Source organism: Penicillium arizonense, assembly GCF_001773325.1.
Source record: "Penicillium arizonense strain CBS 141311 chromosome Unknown PENARI_contig008, whole genome shotgun sequence".
Classification (NCBI taxonomy): Eukaryota; Fungi; Ascomycota; class Eurotiomycetes; order Eurotiales; family Aspergillaceae; genus Penicillium; species Penicillium arizonense.
Genome location: NW_019173285.1, coordinates 142,265 through 164,757, shown reverse-complemented (window position 1 = coordinate 164,757; position 22,493 = coordinate 142,265). Strand labels below are relative to the sequence as shown.

At 50.4% G+C, this 22,493-nt stretch overlaps 12 protein-coding genes across 12 annotated transcripts; 4 read left to right on the top strand and 8 right to left on the bottom strand.

The window, feature by feature from the left end:
- Positions 1-334: 334 nt before the first annotated feature.
- Positions 335-1,111, bottom strand: PENARI_c008G05020 (uncharacterized protein; the record flags this gene model as incomplete). Its single annotated transcript, XM_022631442.1, has 1 exon — positions 335-1,111. One exon carries the CDS (start codon positions 1,109-1,111, stop codon positions 335-337), a length of 777 nt encoding a protein of 258 aa, XP_022488607.1.
- A 1,769-nt stretch (positions 1,112-2,880) lies between these two features.
- PENARI_c008G02681 (putative cyclin-dependent protein kinase complex component) lies at positions 2,881-4,301 on the bottom strand (the record flags this gene model as incomplete). Its single annotated transcript, XM_022631360.1, has 2 exons — positions 2,881-3,171; positions 3,237-4,301. 2 exons carry the CDS (start codon positions 4,299-4,301, stop codon positions 2,881-2,883), a joined length of 1,356 nt encoding a protein of 451 aa, XP_022488460.1.
- Positions 4,302-5,122: 821 nt separating this feature from the next.
- Positions 5,123-6,052, bottom strand: pre3 (proteasome core particle subunit beta 1; the record flags this gene model as incomplete). Its single annotated transcript, XM_022631446.1, has 5 exons — positions 5,123-5,447; positions 5,497-5,772; positions 5,833-5,847; positions 5,921-5,966; positions 6,013-6,052. 5 exons carry the CDS (start codon positions 6,050-6,052, stop codon positions 5,123-5,125), a joined length of 702 nt encoding a protein of 233 aa, XP_022488742.1.
- A 328-nt stretch (positions 6,053-6,380) lies between these two features.
- Positions 6,381-7,466, top strand: PENARI_c008G08230 (alpha/beta hydrolase; the record flags this gene model as incomplete). The annotated part of the gene is made up of 4 exons (XM_022631540.1): positions 6,381-6,517; positions 6,569-7,081; positions 7,134-7,259; positions 7,307-7,466. 4 exons carry the CDS (start codon positions 6,381-6,383, stop codon positions 7,464-7,466), a joined length of 936 nt encoding a protein of 311 aa, XP_022488786.1.
- A 1,433-nt stretch (positions 7,467-8,899) lies between these two features.
- PENARI_c008G11504 (ATP11 family protein) lies at positions 8,900-9,989 on the bottom strand (the record flags this gene model as incomplete). Its single annotated transcript, XM_022631664.1, has 2 exons — positions 8,900-9,761; positions 9,814-9,989. The coding sequence occupies 2 exons, from the start codon at positions 9,987-9,989 to the stop codon at positions 8,900-8,902; spliced, it is 1,038 nt and encodes a 345-aa protein (XP_022488863.1).
- Positions 9,990-10,425: 436 nt separating this feature from the next.
- PENARI_c008G00840 (uncharacterized protein) lies at positions 10,426-10,803 on the top strand (the record flags this gene model as incomplete). Its single annotated transcript, XM_022631292.1, has 1 exon — positions 10,426-10,803. One exon carries the CDS (start codon positions 10,426-10,428, stop codon positions 10,801-10,803), a length of 378 nt encoding a protein of 125 aa, XP_022488449.1.
- Positions 10,804-11,065: 262 nt separating this feature from the next.
- PENARI_c008G09888 (putative NF-X1 finger transcription factor) lies at positions 11,066-12,874 on the bottom strand (the record flags this gene model as incomplete). The annotated part of the gene is made up of 1 exon (XM_022631602.1): positions 11,066-12,874. One exon carries the CDS (start codon positions 12,872-12,874, stop codon positions 11,066-11,068), a length of 1,809 nt encoding a protein of 602 aa, XP_022488681.1.
- A 149-nt stretch (positions 12,875-13,023) lies between these two features.
- On the top strand, positions 13,024-13,713 carry PENARI_c008G06361 (uncharacterized protein; the record flags this gene model as incomplete). The annotated part of the gene is made up of 3 exons (XM_022631480.1): positions 13,024-13,155; positions 13,295-13,370; positions 13,469-13,713. The coding sequence occupies 3 exons, from the start codon at positions 13,024-13,026 to the stop codon at positions 13,711-13,713; spliced, it is 453 nt and encodes a 150-aa protein (XP_022488730.1).
- Positions 13,714-13,995: 282 nt separating this feature from the next.
- Positions 13,996-14,424, top strand: PENARI_c008G06353 (uncharacterized protein; the record flags this gene model as incomplete). The annotated part of the gene is made up of 2 exons (XM_022631479.1): positions 13,996-14,028; positions 14,158-14,424. 2 exons carry the CDS (start codon positions 13,996-13,998, stop codon positions 14,422-14,424), a joined length of 300 nt encoding a protein of 99 aa, XP_022488727.1.
- A 767-nt stretch (positions 14,425-15,191) lies between these two features.
- On the bottom strand, positions 15,192-16,959 carry PENARI_c008G06156 (LYAR-type C2HC zinc finger protein; the record flags this gene model as incomplete). Its single annotated transcript, XM_022631476.1, has 3 exons — positions 15,192-16,637; positions 16,736-16,858; positions 16,939-16,959. The coding sequence occupies 3 exons, from the start codon at positions 16,957-16,959 to the stop codon at positions 15,192-15,194; spliced, it is 1,590 nt and encodes a 529-aa protein (XP_022488488.1).
- A 1,476-nt stretch (positions 16,960-18,435) lies between these two features.
- Positions 18,436-19,324, bottom strand: PENARI_c008G08592 (flavin-linked sulfhydryl oxidase ERV2; the record flags this gene model as incomplete). Its single annotated transcript, XM_022631548.1, has 4 exons — positions 18,436-18,451; positions 18,511-18,795; positions 18,930-19,025; positions 19,101-19,324. The coding sequence occupies 4 exons, from the start codon at positions 19,322-19,324 to the stop codon at positions 18,436-18,438; spliced, it is 621 nt and encodes a 206-aa protein (XP_022488457.1).
- Positions 19,325-19,923: 599 nt separating this feature from the next.
- PENARI_c008G03996 (GH92 family glycosyl hydrolase) lies at positions 19,924-22,344 on the bottom strand (the record flags this gene model as incomplete). The annotated part of the gene is made up of 2 exons (XM_022631408.1): positions 19,924-20,527; positions 20,579-22,344. The coding sequence occupies 2 exons, from the start codon at positions 22,342-22,344 to the stop codon at positions 19,924-19,926; spliced, it is 2,370 nt and encodes a 789-aa protein (XP_022488873.1).
- Positions 22,345-22,493: the final 149 nt, after the last annotated feature.

The window sequence follows — 22,493 nt, the reverse complement described above, 5'->3', positions numbered from 1 at the left end:
GCAAAAGTCCAAGCGCGCAAAAAAAAAAAAAGAGAATGCATGTTTTTGTGGTTTTTGTGGGGGTTTTTGGTGATTTTCGTAAAGAGTATAATGACAGAATTTGAGAGCTCAGGGTCCAGAGGGTAAAAACACAAAAGAAAAAAAGAGAACAGAGAAATGCATGTTTTTGGTGTTTTTTGATGTATAATGAACGAAGTCGAGAAAGAGAAATGCATGTTTTTGTGATGGCTTTTTGTTTTTTGAAGTTTTTTTTTTGGCGTTTTTCGTGGTGTCCGTGGTATTCATGCAAAGAGCGTATAAGGACCGAGGTCGATTATATAAGTAAGTCGAGAGTTCAGAGTCCAGACATGTTCATCACCCCAGTGCGGAAGACGTTGAACCATCCAGCGATGGAGGAACAAGCCCGAGACATGAGAGAGGCCTCTTGGCGTACTGGTTGAATGGCGATGGCAGGTGTAGGACGGTGAACAACGAGTGTGACCTCAGGCTGGAGGTTATCAGGGACTGATCTGAAGAGTTGATGGCTTGGAAAGTTCAAAGACGATCTGTGGTCAGACAAGACGATGACTTGTCCATGCATGTTGCGAGAGATATGTGCGCTTGAAAGAGCTGAACGAGTGATGACAGAAGGAGGTCTGTTGGCCTGTGTGTTCGAGAAACCGAAAAGAGTGGCGGCTGGTCGAGTTTTGTTCATCGATAGAACTGCGGGATAGGTTCTGATAATCCTGTAGGTCCGATTTTCGATAGGCTTCACGTCGACAAGAGAGCGTCTCCAGGAGAGTGTCTTGCGTGGTTCGGCCGAAAGGAGTGTCTTGTCTGAAGATCGACACGGTGGCAAGTAGGGCACATCGTCTGGTCGAATCTTGAGAATGGATCGAATCGGGATGGGAGACAGAGGGGGAATCCACTGTTCCTTCGGAAGCCAGCGAACGGTCTTCGAAGGTTTAGTCAGGGCCGTCGGAGAAGAAGAAAGTCGAACAAGAGAGATGGGAGAAGCAGGGGGAATCCGCCGCGCCGAACCAAGAGAGTGAACTCTCCTGGAAGGGTTGGCCAGGGCCGTCGGAAAAGAAGGAGAAAAATGGGGACGTGAACGAAGATTGTAACGAGGCATGATAGCTGTGAAACAATGAAAATGGGAATGTTTATGAAGAAGCAGTGCTAGTTCAAAAGCCAGTGGCATGGGGAGAAAGAAGAAGAGGAATCAAAACAGAGGGAAATGACAATAAATACAGCAGCCAGGGCACCATGGCAACAATAACAACAGAACAAGATGAGGAAGGAGCAGCTGGATTGTACTGATGCTATACAACTACGAGAAGGAAGGTGCCAGAGTTGGTTGCTAGGCAGCGGACTTAGGGCTATCCATGAATAAGTACTTCCCATTTCACCTCTATTGCCCAGACCAACCAGGTTTGACTTGCCTCGGTTCTATCCTGGGCAAATCTAGTGAGATGGAGAGAATCCATCTCTTGTAGGGTAGTTCAGAATGATTTTGTAGTGAAGGAGTCATCAGGAAGGCATCCAGGGTGGAGATTGGTAGAAGGAGATGCATGAGTTGGTAGCAATTTACATGAAGTGATTTATGAAGTAATGAGCATCTGAATGAGCATCTGATCCAGTATCTGATGAGCCGCTGACCGAGTATCTGAACGAGTACATGAACAAGGCGCATAGCCCGAGTAAAGCTTTATTGATTAATATATCGTTATACACTCAGTTAAATACTTAATAAATTTACTAATTTGCCTTTCAAAAATTTCATGCGAATATCGTTTATGCATATTCTAGATTTTCTCAGTCTTCATACTATTAAATACTTTGTATACTCAGTTCTGGGCTGTACACTGTCTAATGAGTAGAGTTCATATCAAATCAAGTGATTACTACCAATAGGGAATAACCAAGCAGAAATTGTCACCGTGATATATTTACGCTGCTGCATACAAGCTTCTTGCTCAAGTTCGCTGGCGGTCATTAATTCTTTCAAGAGTTGAAATTGTTGATTGATTACAGTTAGACCAACTGACAGCTGTTCATTGTTATAGGCGCTTCAGTTTCTATTTTCCCTTGGCAATATGTAACGTTATTGAATACCTGTTCAATAACTGGTTTAGCAACCTTCCAAAGTTAGTAAGATCTGTGGCTCCACTTGTCCGATGATGAAGATCCCCATGGATACTCGCTGAGGTCACTGGCCACGAAGATACAGAAATACAGAAACCTGATAGTATACCGTACAGACATCTCCCAGACTACAAACGTACAACTACAACCGGCGAAAGAGAGATAGAGAATGCACCAAATTGAACAATCAAATTAAGCAATGGCTAAAAACTACCCAGAAAGGAGTAATAAGTTACCCTGTAACAAACTCGCGATGCAAGAAAGGACCAGCATAACGCCAACCAATGACGGAGATAAGAAAATAAGAAGAAAAGAGAAGATACAAACAACTCAACCCCAATGGAAAAGAAGATCCAGTAAATCATTTATGTATGAAGAAAAAAAGAGGCAACGCAGAAGGGGAATAGCTGTAAGGAAACAACCCGATAAGCCCGGCCAGCTGAGAACCAAAGTCTATACAAGTCGTGTCGTGTAAACGCGCTGAAGGAGATCCGGAGAGAGAGATATAGGAGGTGGTACGGGCTGTGGTTCGGTGTGCCCAAGGTGAGAGGGTATGTGACGTATGTGATGCCGGGGGTCGAAATGGGTGCACATGTTCATGTTCATGTGGGAGGCGGGAGATGGAAGACGGAGCTAGGTGGACAGGTGGATGGTAAATCAACGCTCAATCAAGGATAGCAGGCTGTGAGATTAATCGGATTGATGGACCGAAGAACTGGAGATACTGTCGAATGACAATTCTGATACCAGACCAGACTATGGCGGGGTCGGGGTCTGGCCGACTTCTGGATGGTCGCGGTACTTGTCGCGGGATCGCATGTACATCGCATCTGAGCTTGGATCACGGGCCGGGTCAATGGGTCTCGGTAGACTCATCTGGTGCTGTTGTTGTTGTTGTTGTTGCGTCACAACCTCACGTGCGTAGAACTCTACGAGCATTGTCCCGTATGCCTCCAGCTCTTCGACGGTTATGGCGAGTCGGAAATCGTTTAGGAGAAGGAACTGTAGTTCCAGGTGGTTGAGCTCAACTAATGGAAGACCACCAACCTATACATTCAACCATGATTAGCTATCTTTTGATACCCGAGTCAAGGGAGGAGGAGTAAACCCACCTTTGCGTAACGTGAATTAGTGTAGAACACGTCAGAGAAGAACTTGCTCGCGCAGGTCACACCTGCGATGACCAGCCGATGGATATTGAAGCTATCCACGACGAAGAAATGTGAAAGGGTCTCGGCGTCAGACTGGGGGGAGAGACCCGGCGAAATGGAAGAGTTCGACACCTGCGAATCCTGCGCAGCTAAGCCGGTAGAAGATGGAGGTGTCACCATAGGGGAGTCGTGCATTTGTTGAGATGTAGGCGATGCAGTAGAAGGATCTGAATCCTCTGAAGGGTCCCAGCGACGCTGCAGGTGGTCGAGTTTCCCTCTGTTGACCAGCTCGGTCATACGGTCAAAGTAGACCAACAAGCTCAGGAACACCTCGTAGGTTGTGGGGCAATACTTGTGTATACGAGTGAGGTAGCTGAGGATCGTGATGCTGGGGACATTTTTGCCGTGGAATGCGAGGACGCTGGTGGCCTGTGGACTGAGGTTTGAGGTGCCATCCGGTGGCGGGATGTGGCGGTGGACATGTTCGTGATGCAAATCGTTCGAGGTAGTGATCTTAGTGAGGAGTCCAGCGACCATCTCGATGATCTCCGTGACCGGCATGGAGCTGATCTCGTACTGTCGCTGCGACCCAGATCCGGAGGTTTGCGCTCCTCGCGACCCCACGAGGTCTTCATTGGCGAGACTTTGGATGTGAGACAAGCTCTGGACTCGAATGCGACTCGGAGAATTGACTTCGGATCCCGGCACGGACTGCATTGATTGGTATGTAGGTTGTAGTCGCGGTGAATCCGGCGCGGATTGTGGATCGGTTGCCATCGGATCTGAACCGCGATAGGAGGGAGTGTGTGTCGAGTCGGGAGGGAAGGCATTCGGATGGGACGTCATTGAGGCAGGTCGAGAGGAAAAGGTGGGAGGATCGGAGGCGCGCGAAGCAGAGGAGTAGTTGATGTAAGCCGGTATATCGTTCTGCGGCCGAGCAGAGCCTACTGACGGCGGGGCAGTAGAAGTGGGGGTCGATGAGGCGCGTGAATATGCACCCATGTCCTGTTCCACGAGAGAGCTCATCTCGAGGCTATTCCTGTTTTTCTTGTTAGGTCGAGACCGGGAAGTCTTAGAGAGGGGTTGCTTACGGAGTTGACAAGGAACAAATCAGGATATTCCCCCAGAGAAATAAAGAAGGGAGGATCAGCGACTGTCGATCGAATCCATTGAAGAGTGTGTAGCCTAGAAGTGGTGATGTGGCTTAAGTTAGGTGGAGATGAAACAAGTCTAGATTACTTCATCTATTTCGTATACGGAGAACCTGGAGAGAGTAAGTTATCTCTCTGTACTAGTAGTGTCTAGTCTCTGGGTGTTAGAAGTATAAAAGACGGTGTGTACTGTGGTGGCTTTGTATCGGGCGAATAACAGGACGATCTGAACGCCCGTGGTGCCATTGACGCCAGTGATTCCTGTCTGAGCACCTTTTACCCGTATACAATGGAGACTGGTCTGAATATTTCCCGATATAAAACTGCACATCTCCTTTCTGGGGAGCATGGCAGGGTGCATATGTGAGATGTGATATGTTCTACTCAACATCTGAGCTGTCAAAGGACTTCCTGTAGTACACAACTTGGGATACCTCAACTTCGTCTAATGTGTAATGGACCGGGGTATAGGTGTACAAGTTGGTTATCCCCCGGTCCATACCAGTCGGCATTTATATCCCACGCGATCCGCTGACCGAGCTCTTCTGACTTCATCCTTCTGGTCCTCACCTCGGTACATTATACGCCTACGGGCATGCACTAATGTCGGGTGGCAGTACCTCCGGCATACCAATATTGCACTTGACTGGGATCATGAAACCATTTCATTCGATTGACGCGATATTAGGACTCTTATTAATTCGTCACGCCCGGCCCAGTGTAGCCGTTGTCCGGCAGGTAAAGATGTCTGACGGCGCCGGCCTTGGTCAGGACCACGAGACGAATGACACCACCAGAGCTGCCATCCCACTTGATGGCCTCCTGTAGTGCACTCCGCACAAAGTCGATACCCTCTTGCTCTGTCATCTGTTCCCGCCAGTGGGCATCGGTATAACCGTAGATGTAGGTCGAGCCCGAACCACCGATGGCGAACGACTGCTTGTGAAGGGATCCTCCCAGGGGTATCGAGTACACCTGGCCACCGTGTCGTGGATCGTATCCGGCAATGATGATACCAGCACTGTGGTCTATTAGCATGGATTCGGAGTCCGTAGAGCCCAGCTACTAACCTCAGCGCATCCTTGTTCTCATAGCACAATTCCTGGAAGAGCGACGCGGCCACCTGTGTGGTGGGAGCTTCGTTGTTCGTTACGCCGTACATGTTGAGGTGGTAGGAGACAATGTCTGCCACAGCCTGGGTGTCTGCGGCCGAACCCGAGCGGCAGCACCAGATGGTGTCATGCACCTGTGTCAATTTGTCGGTGACTCGGTTGGCAATGTAGGCACCGGTGGTTGTTCGGCTGTCAGCACCCAGGATGACACCGTCTTTGAAGTTGATCGCCATGCTGTTGGATTATTAATGGGATGTTTGGAGATGGTAATTCGGGAGCTCCAGCTCAACTCACATCGAGGTTCCGAGGCTAGATGAAGAAGAATACGTTAGAATATGTCCAGTAGCTCTAAAGCAAAGGAGACATCAAGGGTCCAGCTTACTTGACCTCACCAGACTTGAGGTGGTTCATGTCAACGTGAATGCCATCTGGACATGTTAGCTTGGTTCGGCGGATGACGATAGCTCTGCTCACCTTCACCAAGCATTCCTGATGTTCCGTGAGGGGCGACCATTTTGTGCTGCTGTCACGAAGGAATAAATGAAAAGGCTACAATTCAATGAAGATAAAACAGCAAGGAAGAGATGTAAGGGAGACGTAGAGAGGTGATGCTATCATGAACACAGGCAGAAGCTCACGCGGCAGGGCGGTGAGTCCCAGCCCCTGCTGATTGAACTATCACCTTCTCCCCGCGAGACTCCTGGAACCTCATATTTACTTTCTCCCTGGGCTTGTCCCTATTTCCTGTATTCTTCTCTGGTCGCATTGGCCTCTGCTAGTTGATATTTTCCAATACCACAATCTCAGCTTGATCTAATCGGATTCCCACTCTAAACTCCACCATGGCCGAATCACCTCCGCCTCCTTCGTGGAGCATCAGCAACATGGCGAACAGTGCTGCGCAATTCATGCGACTGCCAGTCCTGGCATCATCTGGTCTGGCAGTTGTGGCAAGCGGGCTCCTCTACTTCAAGCAGAAGTGCGCGATTGGCATCTAGACCACGATCTCCGAAGCTAACACTTTGCCCAGTGAACTGATCTACCCCCGAAACGTCCCTGTGGATGCACGAACAAATGTCCCAAGTCCTCGTCAATTCGGTATCACCGACTTTGAGGATCTCCAGATCCCCACACCCGACGGAGAGTCACTCCATGCTCTCTTCCTGCGCCAACGACCCGGTCGGTTCTCTCGCAATTTGACTGTCTTGATGTTCCACGGAAATGCGGGCAATATAGGCCATCGTGTTCCCATTGCCAAGGCTGTCCAGGATACTCTCCAATGTAACGTGTTCATGCTGGAATATCGTGGATATGGAATGTCAACTGGCGTGCCGGACGAGGCAGGCCTGAAGATCGATGCGCAGACTGGCCTAGACTATCTGCGACACCGCCCAGAGACCAGAGATACAAAGATTGTTGTCTACGGGCAAAGTCTTGGTGGTGCCGTGGCTATCAACCTGGTTGCCAGTAACCAGGAGCCCGGTGATATTGGAGGATTGATCCTGGAAAATACCTTCCTGAGTATCCGCAAGCTGATTCCAAAGTAAGCTCGAGAGAATCATGTCATCTAGTCCTGCCAATGCTAACTTTGATAGTGTCTTCCCTCCTGCGCGATATCTCGCGCGTTTCTGCCATCAATATTGGAACAGTGAGCAGATCTTGCCTAAGATTACCCATACACCTATTCTTTTCTTGAGTGGTCTCAAGGATGAGCTTGTTCCGTAAGTATCTCTGCTCTCGATTGTTTATCATCACTAACATTTCCTAGACCATCGAACATGGCCCAATTATTTGCTGTTTGCAACTCCGAGATCAAGCTTTGGCGCACGCTCCCGAGCGGTGGCCACAATGATTCCGTCGCGGAGCCTGGATACTTTGATCACATCCATTCCTTCATTACCGAGGAAGTGCTAGCCAACAAGGAGTGAACCCCTGCTCTTACGACTTGCTTCTCTTGGGCACTTTTCACGTCTTATTTTTGACCTCTAATTTAATGATCGGCTGGCGAGAGAACGGCCGATATAAATCTCTGGTTTCGGTCCTCAATACCTAAGAATCAATTGACTGGCACAGTCAATCATGACCATGATACCCCCAACCACGCAACCAAGACACGAATTTCACATTGCATCAATTCAATGATCAGGTTTCTACCCATTGACCGTCCACTCGCCCTGTAAGAGTGGTTTTTCATTTATTTGCTCTTCTTTCTTCTTTGCTTTGATTTCGCTTCTTGTTTCTACTGGCGTCAGCTTACTCTCGGTGTTTACACTATCGGTCCGATATATGACGTGGCACATGTATTTTTTTAAACATTGTCTTTACGCATTGCTTTCGAGCTCTGTTAATTACTTCTTTCTGTGCAAATACTAAATGGCGAAATCCTTGAAATCAGTATGAATGTGAGAATAGCTTTTTCCTACCCTCTATGAACCTTTGACAATGAAACCCTAGCAGTGAACATCAAGGGGAGCTATGCATAAACCGTCTCACACATTCTCAAATGTGGAATAAGATATCGCCTAATTATCGGTCTCGAAGGACTGGATGCTCAGATCATATGCATGCAGTGCTTCTGGTGGTCCTTGACAGCTGTCAAATCTAGCGTTATGCACTCCCTTTTCGTCTTTGATCCAATGGCGGTTTGCTTACGACCCATACTTCAGTGTCAAACTAAGATACCAGTCCCAATGAGGCACCTTAGATACTCTGTGGTGACTCCAGCACAATTAAGCGATGCTAGGGCAAGGATTTTGATCGAATTTGGAACAAGCAAGCTGGATTTCGCAGGGCCTATATCTCGATGTCAATCTATCTTCATATGTATCTTGGAGGGATACTTTTCCATATCCTGATGGTGATGTAGATATAAACGTAGACAGTGTCAATGACATGTTTGAACAGCGAACAGATATTTCGATTATTTGCCTGCCAATAGAGTCAGAAGCTACAGTAGGGATGAAATTGATTAGTTGATTTATTCATAGAGCCAAAAAAAAATAAAAAAATAAAAGAAATAAACAAAAAAAGAACAGGCCCGAGCCGCGGATTGAACGCGGGACCTCGCGCATATAAGCTTAGGTGTTTGAATACCCTAAGCGCGAATCATACCACTAGACCACCCGGGCTGTCATGTGATAGACGCTTGAAGTTATGCCTGTACGAGTCAGAACGCAGAGTTGAATCTAAGGCTAATTGAGTTGCTGGTTGTGTGTTGATTTAAAATGACCATAACACATCCTCTAGCCTCGAATGTATGTATAATGACATCAATTCAACTTTCCAATATCTATCCAACCAACAAACGAGACAGGAAGAAGAATATATAATACAAGCCCAATAAATCAGGCGAGAGAACAATCTACTGAAGTCTCTCGGACTCCTCCAAAAGCTCCTCAATCTTAAAGTTCTCCACATCGCCACGAGTGAACATACGAACAAGCTCGCCCTTCCGGCCATTAGCCTGACCCTCGAAGTCATAGAATCGCTGCAAACAGCTAACAAGGAAAGTAGCCTCAGTAGTGTTAACACCACGATCCGGCACAACCTGACCATGCATAAGAACCAAACCCTTCTCATCCGCTAAATCAAGGTGGTGGGTAACAGTAGTGTGAGGCTGAGCAAAAGAACCATGCATCTTATAAGCACCCAGGTTAGTAAAGATTACAGTCGAGGTGTGTGTGTTAGAAGGCGACGGCGTCGAGCCCTCAGCAGGAGGGTGGAAAGCCCACTGCAGGAAGTGGATCTCTGCAGCAGCTCCAGCTCCCTCGAGATTCTGCGCTTCGGCTTCCTCCTGTGGGATCTGCGCGCGTGGGAGGGGTAGCACGAATTGCGGGTTCTGGCGCGCTGCTTGGGCAATGCGCTTGTATGTGTCCAGTGTGATGACTGCGGAGATGGAGTGCGGGTTTTCCGCGTGGCGAAGGCGCCAGAGGGCTTCGATCTCCTTTGCTGGGAGCTCGCGGATCTTTTCGACGTCTAAGTATGCGTTGAGAGGCTTGACGGGGCTTGAGTCGCCGCCTGACACGCGGCGTGCGGCCTTTGCCGTGGCTGATTCCTGGCCCGGGGGTGGAGGCGGGTGGAATGCTGGGGGTGTGCCTGGGACTGCGGTGGTGGAGATGGGAGAGCCGGGCTCTGGGGTGGCTGCGGTGGATGCTTTGCGACGGAGATCGGAGATCTTTTCGCTGTAGGCTTCTTTCAATGATTCAACCGATTCGTGTCCCTCTCTGACCAAAAGTATGAGCATTGAGGTTATAAGGTATATTCGAATGAACTTACTCCTTGGCCTTCTTGTCCAGCTTGGACCGGTACTTGTCCAGGACATATTTGGGATCGTGGTGAGAGGCGAGGAAGCGAACGTCGTGGACCTGAGCCCACCGTCGCTGCTGGTGGCGCAGCAGATGAGTGCTGCCACGGAAAGCAGACTGGAAACTCCTCAGATGGAAAGATGCCATTTTGACCAGTATAAAGTACAACTTGAATGTCTCCGAATCTCCAAAAGAAATGCCCGAACTATGGGATGACATAATCTCTATCTGACATAAGCAGACTTACGCCTCCCGCTGTTAGGTATACTTCAAGCATTGGAGATGCGTTATCTCATGTAAACTATGCTGCATCTGCTATTTGGAAGAGCAAGACCTACTTATATACCCCAAGCATCTAGTATATGACCCCTAAAAACACCCCAGATCGACGTCGGATGGACTCTTACCCATTTGTCAGCACTTCGCCCAAGAGCGAGCCATACAAACTGTAACTTTAAGCCCCCAACTTCAAACCTAGCCTCAACAACATCTCCTCAATTAACATCTCTACATCTAAATTGTCACACAAACCTGAATGACTATCCCACATCTGGCACCGCAACAAGAAAACCAACCCTCGAAAATGCCCTTCAACCAAAAAGAGTTCAGCACCCCACCACCCCATCCACCAGTGGGCACACCCCAAGGCTCCGAATCAGCACTCCCCTGGTACTCAATTGCCCCAGGGGTCTGGGAGTTCCTCTTGAACGGAGATGCAGAACACAAAGCCGTACTGCAATGGTGGGAGCCAAACGCCGTCTCGGCTCAGACTGAGCCCATCACTCATACCTACACTGAAGAGGTTTGCTTTTTGCGCGGTGGGCTGGAGGATGTTACTCTAGGGAAGGCATGGGGTATTGGTGCTTATGCTTATCGGCATCCTGGTATGAAGCACGGTCCGTATCGGGCTGCTGCTGAGGGGTGTTTGCAGTTTGTGAAGGTTGTGCCTCCTGCAAAGTAGATCTATGGATTTGGGGTTTACCTTGGATATGACTACAAACTATCACGGTTGAGGAATTGGTATTGATAATTCTTCTTTTTTTTGGTGGTTTTTACATTCTTGCTTTTCGTTGTGTACAGAAAATATCAAATTCGATGCTCGAATGCTTCCGGACTCCGACATGATGCCCGACATAAGATATCATGAAAGCGCACAGATAGTGAAACTTATCGTAATGTATTGATGCGTTGATGCGTGTTATTTTGTTCATCAGTGCGAGGAACTAAACAGCCACGTCTGTAGCGGATGAAGCTTCCTCAGCTTGAGCGGGGTCAACTTCCTTGGGAGCATCGGATTCGGCCTCGGCCCCAGCTTCGGGTTTGCCCTGAGGGTCCTCATGAGTAACCGTATCCTGCCCCCGTCCCGCCTCCAACTGCTCCTCTTTCTCTTCAGCCGCTTCCTCGGCATCTTCCCAATTATCAACAACCTCCGGAGCAGGCTGCTTCGCACGCAGAGACTTGCCAGCACCAACCCCAGAGCGAAGGACCAAGCGCTCCTTCTTAGCACCTCCATCGGCATCGAGAGCAGAGTAAATAGACTTGCTCACAAATGAGCTCTGGAGAGGTGTGCTGCTCCTCGTGCTAGCACCGCTGCCACCTTTGCTTCTCGAAGCCACCTGAGCCCAGCCATCTCCAGCATTAGCCTGTGCCTTGATAGATTCACGGGCCACCTTTGCTTCAAGGGCGGCAACTCGTCGAGCCTCTTGCTCCTTGGTGCGCTCTCGCTCGCGGAGCTTGACGCACTCGCGTACACTCATGCCGCCGATACCGATTGTGGAGCTGCTTCCCATGCCGAACATGGGAGGTGTCCAGGCTACTGGCTTGAGGACGAAGACGTGTCGGTGGGGTTCTGGATCGTGGCTTTCTGTCACGAAGCCCCAATCTGCTGCGAGGGAGTGTGCAAATGCACGGAGAGTGGGTTTGGCAGGCTGGAAGCGGAATGATCGAGTTGATTTGTCGGCTATTGCCAAGGAGTGAAGGTTTGATTCGTATGTTTGAAGGGTTGCAAGAGGTGCTGAGGATGCAAGTTTGATGTACTGGTTGAGAGTCTCTTCCGAGTAGGGGAGGTTCTCAGCGGTGATGGTTTGTGCAGTGGTGTTTGGGTTGATATCGATGCCCAGAGCGGAAGCCAAAGAGCGGTTCCGTTCAAGACGCGTGCATTCGTCGTCACAGGACAAAGGAGTAAGCTCTGGCTGGCGCTGAGGAGACTGTACCTGGCCCTTAGATGTGATAGCCTTTGCGGCGTTACAGCGTCTTTGTTGCCGAAGTCGTCCACAGCCACATGTCACTGTGAGCACGGCGGGGCATGGCGTCTTCTCAGGGCATGCGTAAGGCGCATGGCATGGATCAGTGCAAGGATGCCCGCAAATGGTCTTGGTCTTTCCACAGGCCTGAGTGCAAGGCTTTGTTGCATCTTCGCAATCATCCGGACGATGGCAGTCCTTCCGGCAGAGGTGAGAGCCACATTTAAGCGGCTGCTTACAGATCTGACCACAGCGGGCATCTGCCAGCCAGCAAGGAACGTTCTTTAGCACCTGCTTGCCACAGAGACACGCCTTCTCAGTCAAGAATGGGCACTTGGGACAGTTCTCCTCATCGGTGTGGCAAGTATGCGCAGCCTGAGGATGTCCACATGCCTTTGGACGTTCGCAAGGGAAGTTACAAGGAGGCGGCTTCGCGCCACATGGCTGCGGTGGATACAGAACAGATCTTCCGCAGTTACACGCAATCTCTTCAAAGATGGCCTCTCTGCAGGTATTGCATGCGCCCTTGTGGCAGAGCTCTGGACAAGTGTGTCGCCCGCATTTCAGCGTGCGACCACAGACGCGAGTGCAGATATGTTCTGCCTCAATGTCCTCTTCGGCAGGACGAAGATGCGGCCTAAGCTTGCGACGTGCCGCTTGACGCTCAAGTGCCTTTTGCTCTCCTGGGCAGCATCTTTCAGTACAGGTATGGCGACCACAGTGTAAAGTTGCCTTGCACTGGCGTGGACACTGAGGAGGCTCAACAGCACCTTGGTGACATATGCTCATGTTATCAGTACGACCGCATTGACACTTGATATTCACACGGAGTAAACAAGCGCGACAGGGTCCGATATGGCAGAGCTGCTGGCACGCATGTCCACACGGCAAGATCTTGCCACATGGTTTTTCGCAATTCAAAATCGGATCTTCGCAAGATGTCCGAGGTGTGTATCCTGAAATTTCAGATAACGGCGTTTTACCGCAAGCGCAACGGTCAACGACATCTGGTGACCGTGGGCAGTGGGCAGGGTGTGGATCTTGTGCATGGCAGTCTTTCTGACATGAATGTATGCCACAATCGAATGGACGGCCGCAAGTATCTCCACAACCAAAGCAGCCGGTCCATTCGTCCTCCGAACCATCTTCACGAACGATTCGACTGTTTTTCGTAGCGTCCTGGGAGCTGCACAACATTTCTGTTTGTAGCTTGCCGCAATAACAACGGGCCTCAATGCGAACTTCACAACGGCCACACAAGCCTTCATGACATGGGAGAGGACATGTATGTTCTCCACATGGAAGTAAGTCACCACAGATCTCACCACAACTCCATCCATTTTCATAATCAGTATCCTGGCATCGCTTTTTCGTTGAGTTTAGACCACAGAAACAATCCTGTGTCGGGCCCATGGCAGTACAAGGCGCACAAGGACCAGCATGGCACGTCGAATCGCAAGGATGAGGACAGCCCTTGCGAGGCCGAGAACACGTCTGACCACACGAGTGTGGAGGCAAACCCGGAAGCGGCCTGGGATCAACCTCTTTCTCACACCAACAGGTGTAATTGGAAGGGAAGTTCTGATGCGAAAGATTGCAACCAGGACAACGCCAAGCACGAGGAGTAGCACTTTCCTGTCCGTCTTCTGGACCAGAAGCCCTCTGGGCAGCTGCGCCCTCATTCTTGGACCATTTCTTGACGCAGGTCAAGTGGAAAACCGTCCAACATAGCTCGCAAGACCAGACCTTGGATCTGCGACCCAGCTCGCTGCAGCAAATAGGACATTCGTACAGATTGTGGGAGATATCTTCGTGGATTCGTGTGGCGAGATCGTCGGCCGTTGACTTGGTAGTGACTTTCGGTGGGGGCGGCGCTCTGGATTTTCCCTTTCCTTTATTTGACTGTCCTGATGGTTGTCCAGCTGATGCTGACGGCATACCCGGTACAAAATCCGGCACATCAGCCCTAAGTGCATGGTCGTTCAACTGCCCCGCACCATCATCCGAGGCCGGACCATGTTGCGTCAATTGAGCTTCAAAGCCGCGCGCTCTCATGCCGCGAGTTCTCACAGGCGGCCGTGTCTCTTGATTTTCCTGTCCGCCGTTTTGACCCTGTCCTCGTGGAGGCGCATGGCCCCGGTTTCTCCGTCCTCTCCCTTCTCGAATTCCTTTCCGCGAGCGAGACGTATCATTTTGATGGTTGGGCTGTTGCGATACTGGAGCCGGTTGGGACTGAGGAGGCGGCAGTTGCGTCTGTGTTGTCGCTTGACCCTCACCGCCAGATGCAGGTCGTTGTTGTTGACCTTCACGGTTTGCGGAACCCCGCCCTCTGCGCCTAGATGATCTAGGAGCACGCGGAGGCCGTGGCCCAGCTGGGATTGAAACCTCTGTTTCTGGGCCTGACATAGCCAAGGACGCGTCCGAGACCCGACTGATCACGCCCAACGTGCTCATATGATGCCGGTAAATTTTCTCGATGCGGTTGAGTGGGTTGCAAGAAAGTGAGGATCGATGGATGTACTCGCTTTAAAACGAAGCTCGAAGATCAGAATACGGGTAAAACCAAAGAGTAAAATGCTCGAAAATAACACAAAAGATAAGCGAAAGGCAGTAGCCCTCCGAGAGAAATGGTAACAGAACGAATTATCTAGGAGGCGACAAAAGCTCTCATCGGCAGTATAAGGCGGCGTATGCAGGGCGGTGACGTAGTGGCCAATTGCTGTGAGTCAGGAATTTACATAACATGACTCATTGTGCCTGGGCCCACATGCGGGACCTTGGCGATCTATAAACATTGGGATGTATACAATTGAGTCACAGTAGATACGATCTGAAAGTACCCGCCTACTGATGAAAGGCACCAAAAAAACAATCAAGCCAGAGTACACATTATCAATGCAATTTAGTCCCAACCCGAATTAATATGAACAGTATGCAACAATGAAGCCTCACACATCAAAAAATCCCAAAAGAAGCATAGCGCTATGCAAAACAAAACCCAGCCTAGTCAGCTCATAACAAAGACCATGACCACCCTTCCAGGTTTAAATCCACAATCATCGATCATAGATCATGGATCATGGATCATTTTCAACGCCTCTCGAGTTCAAATAAACACAACAATCTCACCACGATCATTGCGGCGAAGTCTCAAAGCCCTCCACAAATCCTTCTCATCATCAAATCTCCGATCCCGATCCTCCTCATCATCATACTCATAAGAAAGATTCCGGTGGAACCGCTTTAGAGTCTTATTAACCGAGCAACCACGCTCACTACCACTCGAAACCAGCGAGAGGAAATGATGCGCCAGCTCACGCTGCAAATCCTCATCGGTACGAGCAGGAGGCTTGGACTGCTTGTAGACAGCCACCTGGCGGCCGTCGGGTGAGCGGGAACGACGCTCATCAACCTGCTTCAGACGGCGGGAGGGACGGTCACCGTCAGTGGGGTTGCTGCTCTTGCGCTTGGACTTGCGACTTTCGCGGCTGTCAGCGTGGCCATCAGTGCGCGAGCGGTGAGATTTCTTGCTCTTGCGGACTTCGAGCTGGTCATCATTGCTGGAGGCGCTGCCACGGCGGGTGCGGACGACAGCCTTGGAAGTTACTTCGGTGTTACCGCCGTTGGCGCTGGAGACGGATGAACCACCGAACATCGAGGAAACGAGGCGCTCGGCGCGGTTTCTCATGGAGATTCCTAGACCTTGATCGCTGTTTCCGTTGGCTTCCTTGCCGTTGCGGCGCGTGCGCTTGATCGGCGAGGATGTGTCTTGGTAGGCGCCACGGCGGGCGTCGGGACTGTCGTCTGGTGAGGCGGAGCGCATCATTCGGTTTAGACCACCGGTCAGGCCGGAGTGGGCTAGCATTGGTGTGCCGGCATTGTTGATGATGCTCGAAGGGGCGTCCATCATGTCGGTGTCAACTTCGCCGGGGGTGCTGAGGACCTCGGGCTGGCCACGTTTGCGCTTTTTGTCGCTGACAGTGCCGGCCTGCTTCTCCTCCTTGCGCTTCTTCTTCTTATCCTTGGGGGCGGGGGTGACGAACTCGGTTGACACGTTCGGGGGCGAGTTCGATTGCGGGATGCTGCCGGCGCCATATGAAAAGCCGTTCTGCTCGTAGGCGATATCGTAATTTTTACCCTCATCGTCGGTAGTGGGGTTGGCTTCGAATTTGGCCAAGGAATCGCTGGGCTCGAAGACAGACTTGGCATTCGAAACCATCTTCATCTGCTCCTTGGGCGTAAGAGATACCTTGGACGCGTTCGGGGTCTCGTCGGTAACCAGGTAGTCGAAGACGTTGACAGGCTTGTTGTTATCAACCTTGGCAGCAGCAGGAGTCCTTACCTCACTAGCAGGCGGGGGCGTAGGAGCAGGGGGAGGAGGGACGTTCTTGAGACCCTCGCCATCGGAGCCATCCTCAACACGGGGTTGCTGGTGGCGGGCGTTGGGGTTCTGCTTCTGGTTCTTCGCGGTGTTCGGTCCCTTCTTTTGGCCCTTGACTGGCTTTTCTTTGTAGAGAGCTCCCTGGTACTTTTGCGCCTCGCTCATGCAGGACTGTATGAGCCGTTAGCAGGTGCACCCCCTTTGTTATGGCTCAATCCCAGCCGAGTAGCCTCGAGACTATGCGGCAATACGATCAGGTCCTGACATACCGTGTGCGATCTGTATTCGGTTCCGTAGAAGTGCACCATGCAATCAATGCAGGTGAAGGTAGCACCGCGACATTGGTTGCGATGAGGGTCGAGCTTCTTCTTAGTGAGGATATCACCGCATGCCTACCACGAATATGTTAGTAGCCATTTGAGGCCCGGGGAGACTCGTCTCTCAACCGCTAGATCGGAGTTGTTTGACTTACCTCGCAAGAGAAAGAAACCATGTTGACTGAAGATCACCCCACCTAGCAGATGTTGGCAGAGACGGGCGTTAGAGGGGAAGACAACCGAACTATAACGTGTCGGAAGACTGAATTTTAAGATTGAGGCGCAGTATGGAAATGCGCACTCGGTTCTTTGCCGGAGGTGAATGCGACGGCAATGTGCTGTTGCCGATTGTGTTGCAAGGAGGGGGTGTTATCCCTTGAAAGTACCCCGACAGCAGATAAGCTAACAGCAAGTGTTATGCGCCGAGTCTAACAGATCAAGCGCTTAAGAACGGACAAACCTTTTGTTGCTTGGTTTTTCTTCTTTTTTTGCGCGTTGAAATTTGGCGCGCAAATCGACGCTAGCCGGGATTGGGTTACGCTAGGCTGCTTTGGGTAGTATGGCGGCGCGTCGGATGTTTTGTCTTTCTGAATGTGTTGAAGATGTTGAACGTTGTCTTTTCTTGAATTGAATCATAAGAAGAGAAGCTGTATTGTTCTATTATCAAACTTACGGGGCCATTTTTTATTTTCATGTGGACTGGAGTGGATTAAAAAAGCACCGGCTGATGGCCGATCAGTTCCCCCAGTATGAAAGATCAGCAATGCCTGTCAGGAGACCCCAAGCGTTCATTTGTCGGGGATGATTCAAAGCAGTGAGACTGGCCCTTAAAACGGCTTCATTCACATCCTTCCCGGCTCTATTTTTGGCCCAAACTCAACCTGGATAGGATGCCTTCCTGTCTTGCAGTTGATGTCCTGCGCTAATGCGCAGCCGTAGATACCATGATTGGGGCCATTTGGGGGCCTTTCGTCATGATACCACATGCGACTACCCCTAGACTAGAGACTAGTTGGTATCACGAGGGTGCAACATGACGACGATATCGACTTTGCGCTTCCCTGTTTTGAAAGAAAAAGTTTATTCAGTGCTTCTGCTGAGCAATATGAACATGTACGACGGAATGCGCTTTTAGTGTGCTTTGCCAGTCAGGGATATACTAAGCTTGTCGGGTCATGCGCGCTTCCTCCTGATCACCAGATAGGATGATCTTTGCGAGAATGTGAAAGTCTTGCTCTTGTCTTCTTGACCGATAGCATAGTCTGTCTAACTCTTCGTTGCCTTTCTCTAGTGCTTATTGCGAGGTAGATATCCGGGCTATATACGTATAGTTACGAGGTTAAAACATCCAACCAAGAGTCCTCGGAAATATGCTTCTGTGTGAACTTAACTTTATATCTTTGAAGACCAAAGTCTACATGGACTGATAACTCATACTATAGTATGATAGCGTAAGGGATCTACCCCTCCTCTTCAACCCTCAAAAACCACATGCAGAACATTAAAGGGTATATTGGTACTTTCGACAATCTATTACTGTACAAGGGAGACCAGCTCCATATGAATAACCAACCCGAGCCTTGCGACTAGAGTAGGTCAAATGCAAGCCAAACAAGACCGGACCTTAATGCGTAGAAGCAAAATTCAATCGATCAACCGCGGGTAGTCCTAAATAGCAAGTTAGCCATCATCCACACTGTAAGCAGCAATACCAGGAAACAACTAACTCTTCCTTGGAAATCTCCACAGCGGGCCCATCATGCCTCGTGCCATCCTTCCCGGCATCAGACCGTGAAGTAGCAGATCCTTGCTTGCCCTTCCCACCCTCTTCATCCCCATTACACCCACAGTCATAAAATTCACCCAGATTGGCGCAATCGAACTCGGGCTTATCGAGCATCGCATTGACCTCATTATGGATGAAGCATGCCCAGCCCGCAGCTGCATTGCGGGAGGAGACCTGAGGGGGATATTTGCTGAGATGTTGCTGGAAATGCGATGCACATTCTCCGCTGTTTCAAGTTCCGTCAGCACCATTCTAGGATGTAGGTTTGGATTCTCGGAACAAATCCAAGGAACAGCAGGGGCAGGGAGGGAGCGTGGGAGTTATTACCATGGATATAACCGAGCGAATAGATAGATGTACGAGCGCAGCGCCTCCTGCTGGTCTTCCGTGGGCGTTTCGGGGTATCGCGCCATTACCGTGTGGAAGTACTTCCATGTCGCACGACCCAATTCAGCCCTGGAGATCGACCAATCCACGGTCAGTCGTTGTCCCCGATATACCATATGGTTCATGATTTCGGATTCGCCTTACTTAACAGTCTCGTTGCCCAGCTTGGGCATCACCACCGCGCCCTTCAATGTGCTATCTTGGATGCTTATGCCCGGCGCGGTCACGGGTGCGGAATGGTCGATGTGGCCGGGGGCGCGGATGGCGGGGCTAGGTGGCCCTTGCGGTCGAATGAAGAGGAAGAAGACAAGACATAGTGCGATCGCTGCGCTGCTGATAATGCGCCGTGTGATTTGCCGACTTGCCATATTGGCGGGTTGAGGTCGAGGAGCAATGTCGCCAAGCGATCGCGTGAGCACCTGGGACCGAAGGGGAAGTATTCCCGAAGAGCTCGAGAAGACAATCTCAAAGATAGTGGTTTTAGCAAAGCTCAGCTTGTTCTTCGTCGAAAAAGGGATTCGTGTCCCTCGGGGTCGCCTGCTGCTTAGTCATGTGATCGCCGTGCCCAGGCCCGGTGGAGCGATCCGCAGGTGTATGTATACCTCTTGCCTCTACTGCATGCCTTGGGGCCAACTCACGACTATATTTCGTTTGATTCTACATGGCGAAGCTTGATCGACCTCTAGCTAGTAGGTGGGAGTGTAGAAGAAGCATTGATAAAACATTGACCCATACTTCAATTGCTCGGGGGCACAGGACTGATCTGATTGGGCCTTTACAGCCATGGTATTGGTCGAAGATGCGGGAAGCTATTTGCAGTTGGGCATTTTTGCTTCGAAAGCGACAAGGTTAAGCCTGATGCAGAGCAAAATTGACAGACCGCCAGAAAACATTCTTGTTATCAAGATACATCATCCCTAATGCATAATATCCCACAAAAACACTGTGACTTAAAACACGGAACCATTTACATGCCATTCGCGTCTACCCCAGCAAGTGAGTCACTCAAACTCGGAGGCAAGTCCTCCTTGCGTGTACCCCAGTGGCTTTCCTTGTCCCCAAGCGTCAATTCTAGCGTCATACCCTGCGTGAAAAACTCATGCGGAACCCAGCTCTTAGCGTATGGCTTGCCATTGAGCGTGGCACTCTGGATATAGATGTTCTTATAAGATCTGTCGAAATTGACATTCCGAATTGTGGCTGTTTTGTTGGTTTCCGGGTGCGTGACTTCAATGGCTTCGAAGAATGGAGGGATGATTAGGTAGACGTTTTGACCGGGGTTCGGGAAGAGTCCCATCATGCTCCATGCGAGGAATGAACCCATGGCTCCTGAGTCATCGTTGCCCGGTAGGCCGTTGTGCGTGGCGTTGAATGAGGATGGGATGTAAGCGTGGGCTCGGCTGGCAGATAGACCGGGTCGTCCGGCGTAGTGGTAGTCATAAACTGTCAAGAAGACGGGCTCGTTCCCCACGTCTGCCAAGCCAGAGGTGTGGAAGTAGTCTAGCCGTGACACAAAGGATTCTGGGCCGCCAACTAGCTTGATCAATTTTGCCATGTCGTGGGGGACGAAGCTATGAAGGGTCAGCAATTATATCCGCGAGAGAGTATATGGGTTGACGTACAATAGATATTCCCAGATACTGGACTCGAAGGTTTCTGAAGGGTTCGAGGTGAGAGAGCACCATGATGCCAAAGCACTGCAGGCAATAGGATCCTGATAGCCCCAGGTGCCATTCAGATACTTGGGCTGGAAGAAGCCAGTAAAGCCAGTGTCTGTTCCATTCTCCAGAAGCGATGTCTGGTTATCTTTATACAAGTTTTGCCAGTTGTTAGACCGAGACAAGTATGTGGTGTAGTCTTTCTTGCCCAGGCCTTTGCCTACAACGGCCACGCTGTAGTCATTATAGGCATATTCCAAGGTCCGTGAAATACTCCGTGAATTGGTACCAAAGCCGATATAGTCAAAATCCAGGTATGGGATATAGTCGAGGTGCTTCCAGCTCTGAAGACCCCCTCGTCCTTCATAGGACCACTCGAGTGGCTCGTTCTCCGCATCGTTGACCATCGCTTTGTAGGCGAGTTCCCAGTCAATTCCAGTCAGATTTTTGACGTAGGCGTCAGCCAGAACAATGTCGGCGTTAGAACCACCCTGCGTCCAGCCTTTGCAGAGACTCATGCGGCAGTCGGGAAGCCATCCTTCATGCTTGAAGGTATCGAGCAAGCTTCGAACCATTCTTGACTGTGATTGAGGATCAATAATTGTCAAGAATGGATGCTGCGCGCGGAATGCATCCCACAAACAATAGAAACTGTCAAAGTAAGGCTCGTCACTCTTCCATAACGGGTTCTCGCCCGTGAGGTCTTGAGGTGACAACATGGTCCGATAGATGCCACTCCAGAAGCTGCTCAACATGTCATCGCTGACACCACCTGGCGTGACCTTGATCGGGCTGAATTTCTCCTTCCAAGCGTCCTCTGCATGTTTGCGCAGACCATCAAAGTCACTATCTGGATCAGATACCTCACTCACGGCATTTTGGCAAGCCTGATCAGTGCTCATAAAGCTGACACCCACTCTCACAGTGACGACCCCGTCACTTGGCCGATCAAAGGTCATATAGCCTCCAGCTTGGAGGTAGAAATTGTTGAAGCCGCGAGTGACAAACAGCTCCTTCACCGATCCGGCTCGGTCATTAACCCAAATCCCACCGTCGATAGCGTCGCCACTGAAATCAGCACAGAAGTACGACTGGTACGATCCAGCCCCGAAACTCGGCAGGAAAGTCCCATTGCCCTTAATCCGGCCACTTTCAGCATCGATACTGATGGAAGCATTCTGTCGACTATCCCAAAGATCAGTCAGATCCAGTGAGATCAACGGATTAAGGTCACTTCCATCCGGCAGCTTCGACTCAGGGAAAGTAAACCGATACAACGCAGTGCGCCGCGCAGCAGTCATCTCAGCTTGAATACCACCCTCAAGCGTTAAGGCAAAATAACCCGGCTTCGCAACCACCGAGTCATTTTTGTAATGAACAGCGCGTGCAGTCTTTGGAAACTTGCAATTATCCACAAGATTATCGGCACAATACTGAGGGAACAGCGGGAAATTACCCATGGACGGATTCCCGCCAGTGCCACTGTCATGCATGTGCGAAAAACCAGTGACATTGCTCCCATCCGTTGAAAAACCTCCTGTATTTTGGCCATCCACGTCCGCAACGGGTTTTGCCAGGCCGTATGGAAGGCTTGCGCCTGCGAAGACGTTGCCGCCATTGGTTGATCCGATCAAGGGGTTGACGTATTTCAGATCATCTTGCGTGGCCACTGTACCCAAAGCGAATTGCAGGAGTACGTTGTACAAGAAGGTTTTCGGCACAATCGCCATGGCGTGGAATGTGCTTGTTTGAGCCACGCGCAGTGACGCGTTGGGTCTGGAGGCGCGGGAGGGATGAGTGCAGAAGGAAAGAACAAATGCCTTGTTCTGCAAGGAGTTTTCCACCTTGTATTGACTGCAACGTCACATTGTTTTTGCGA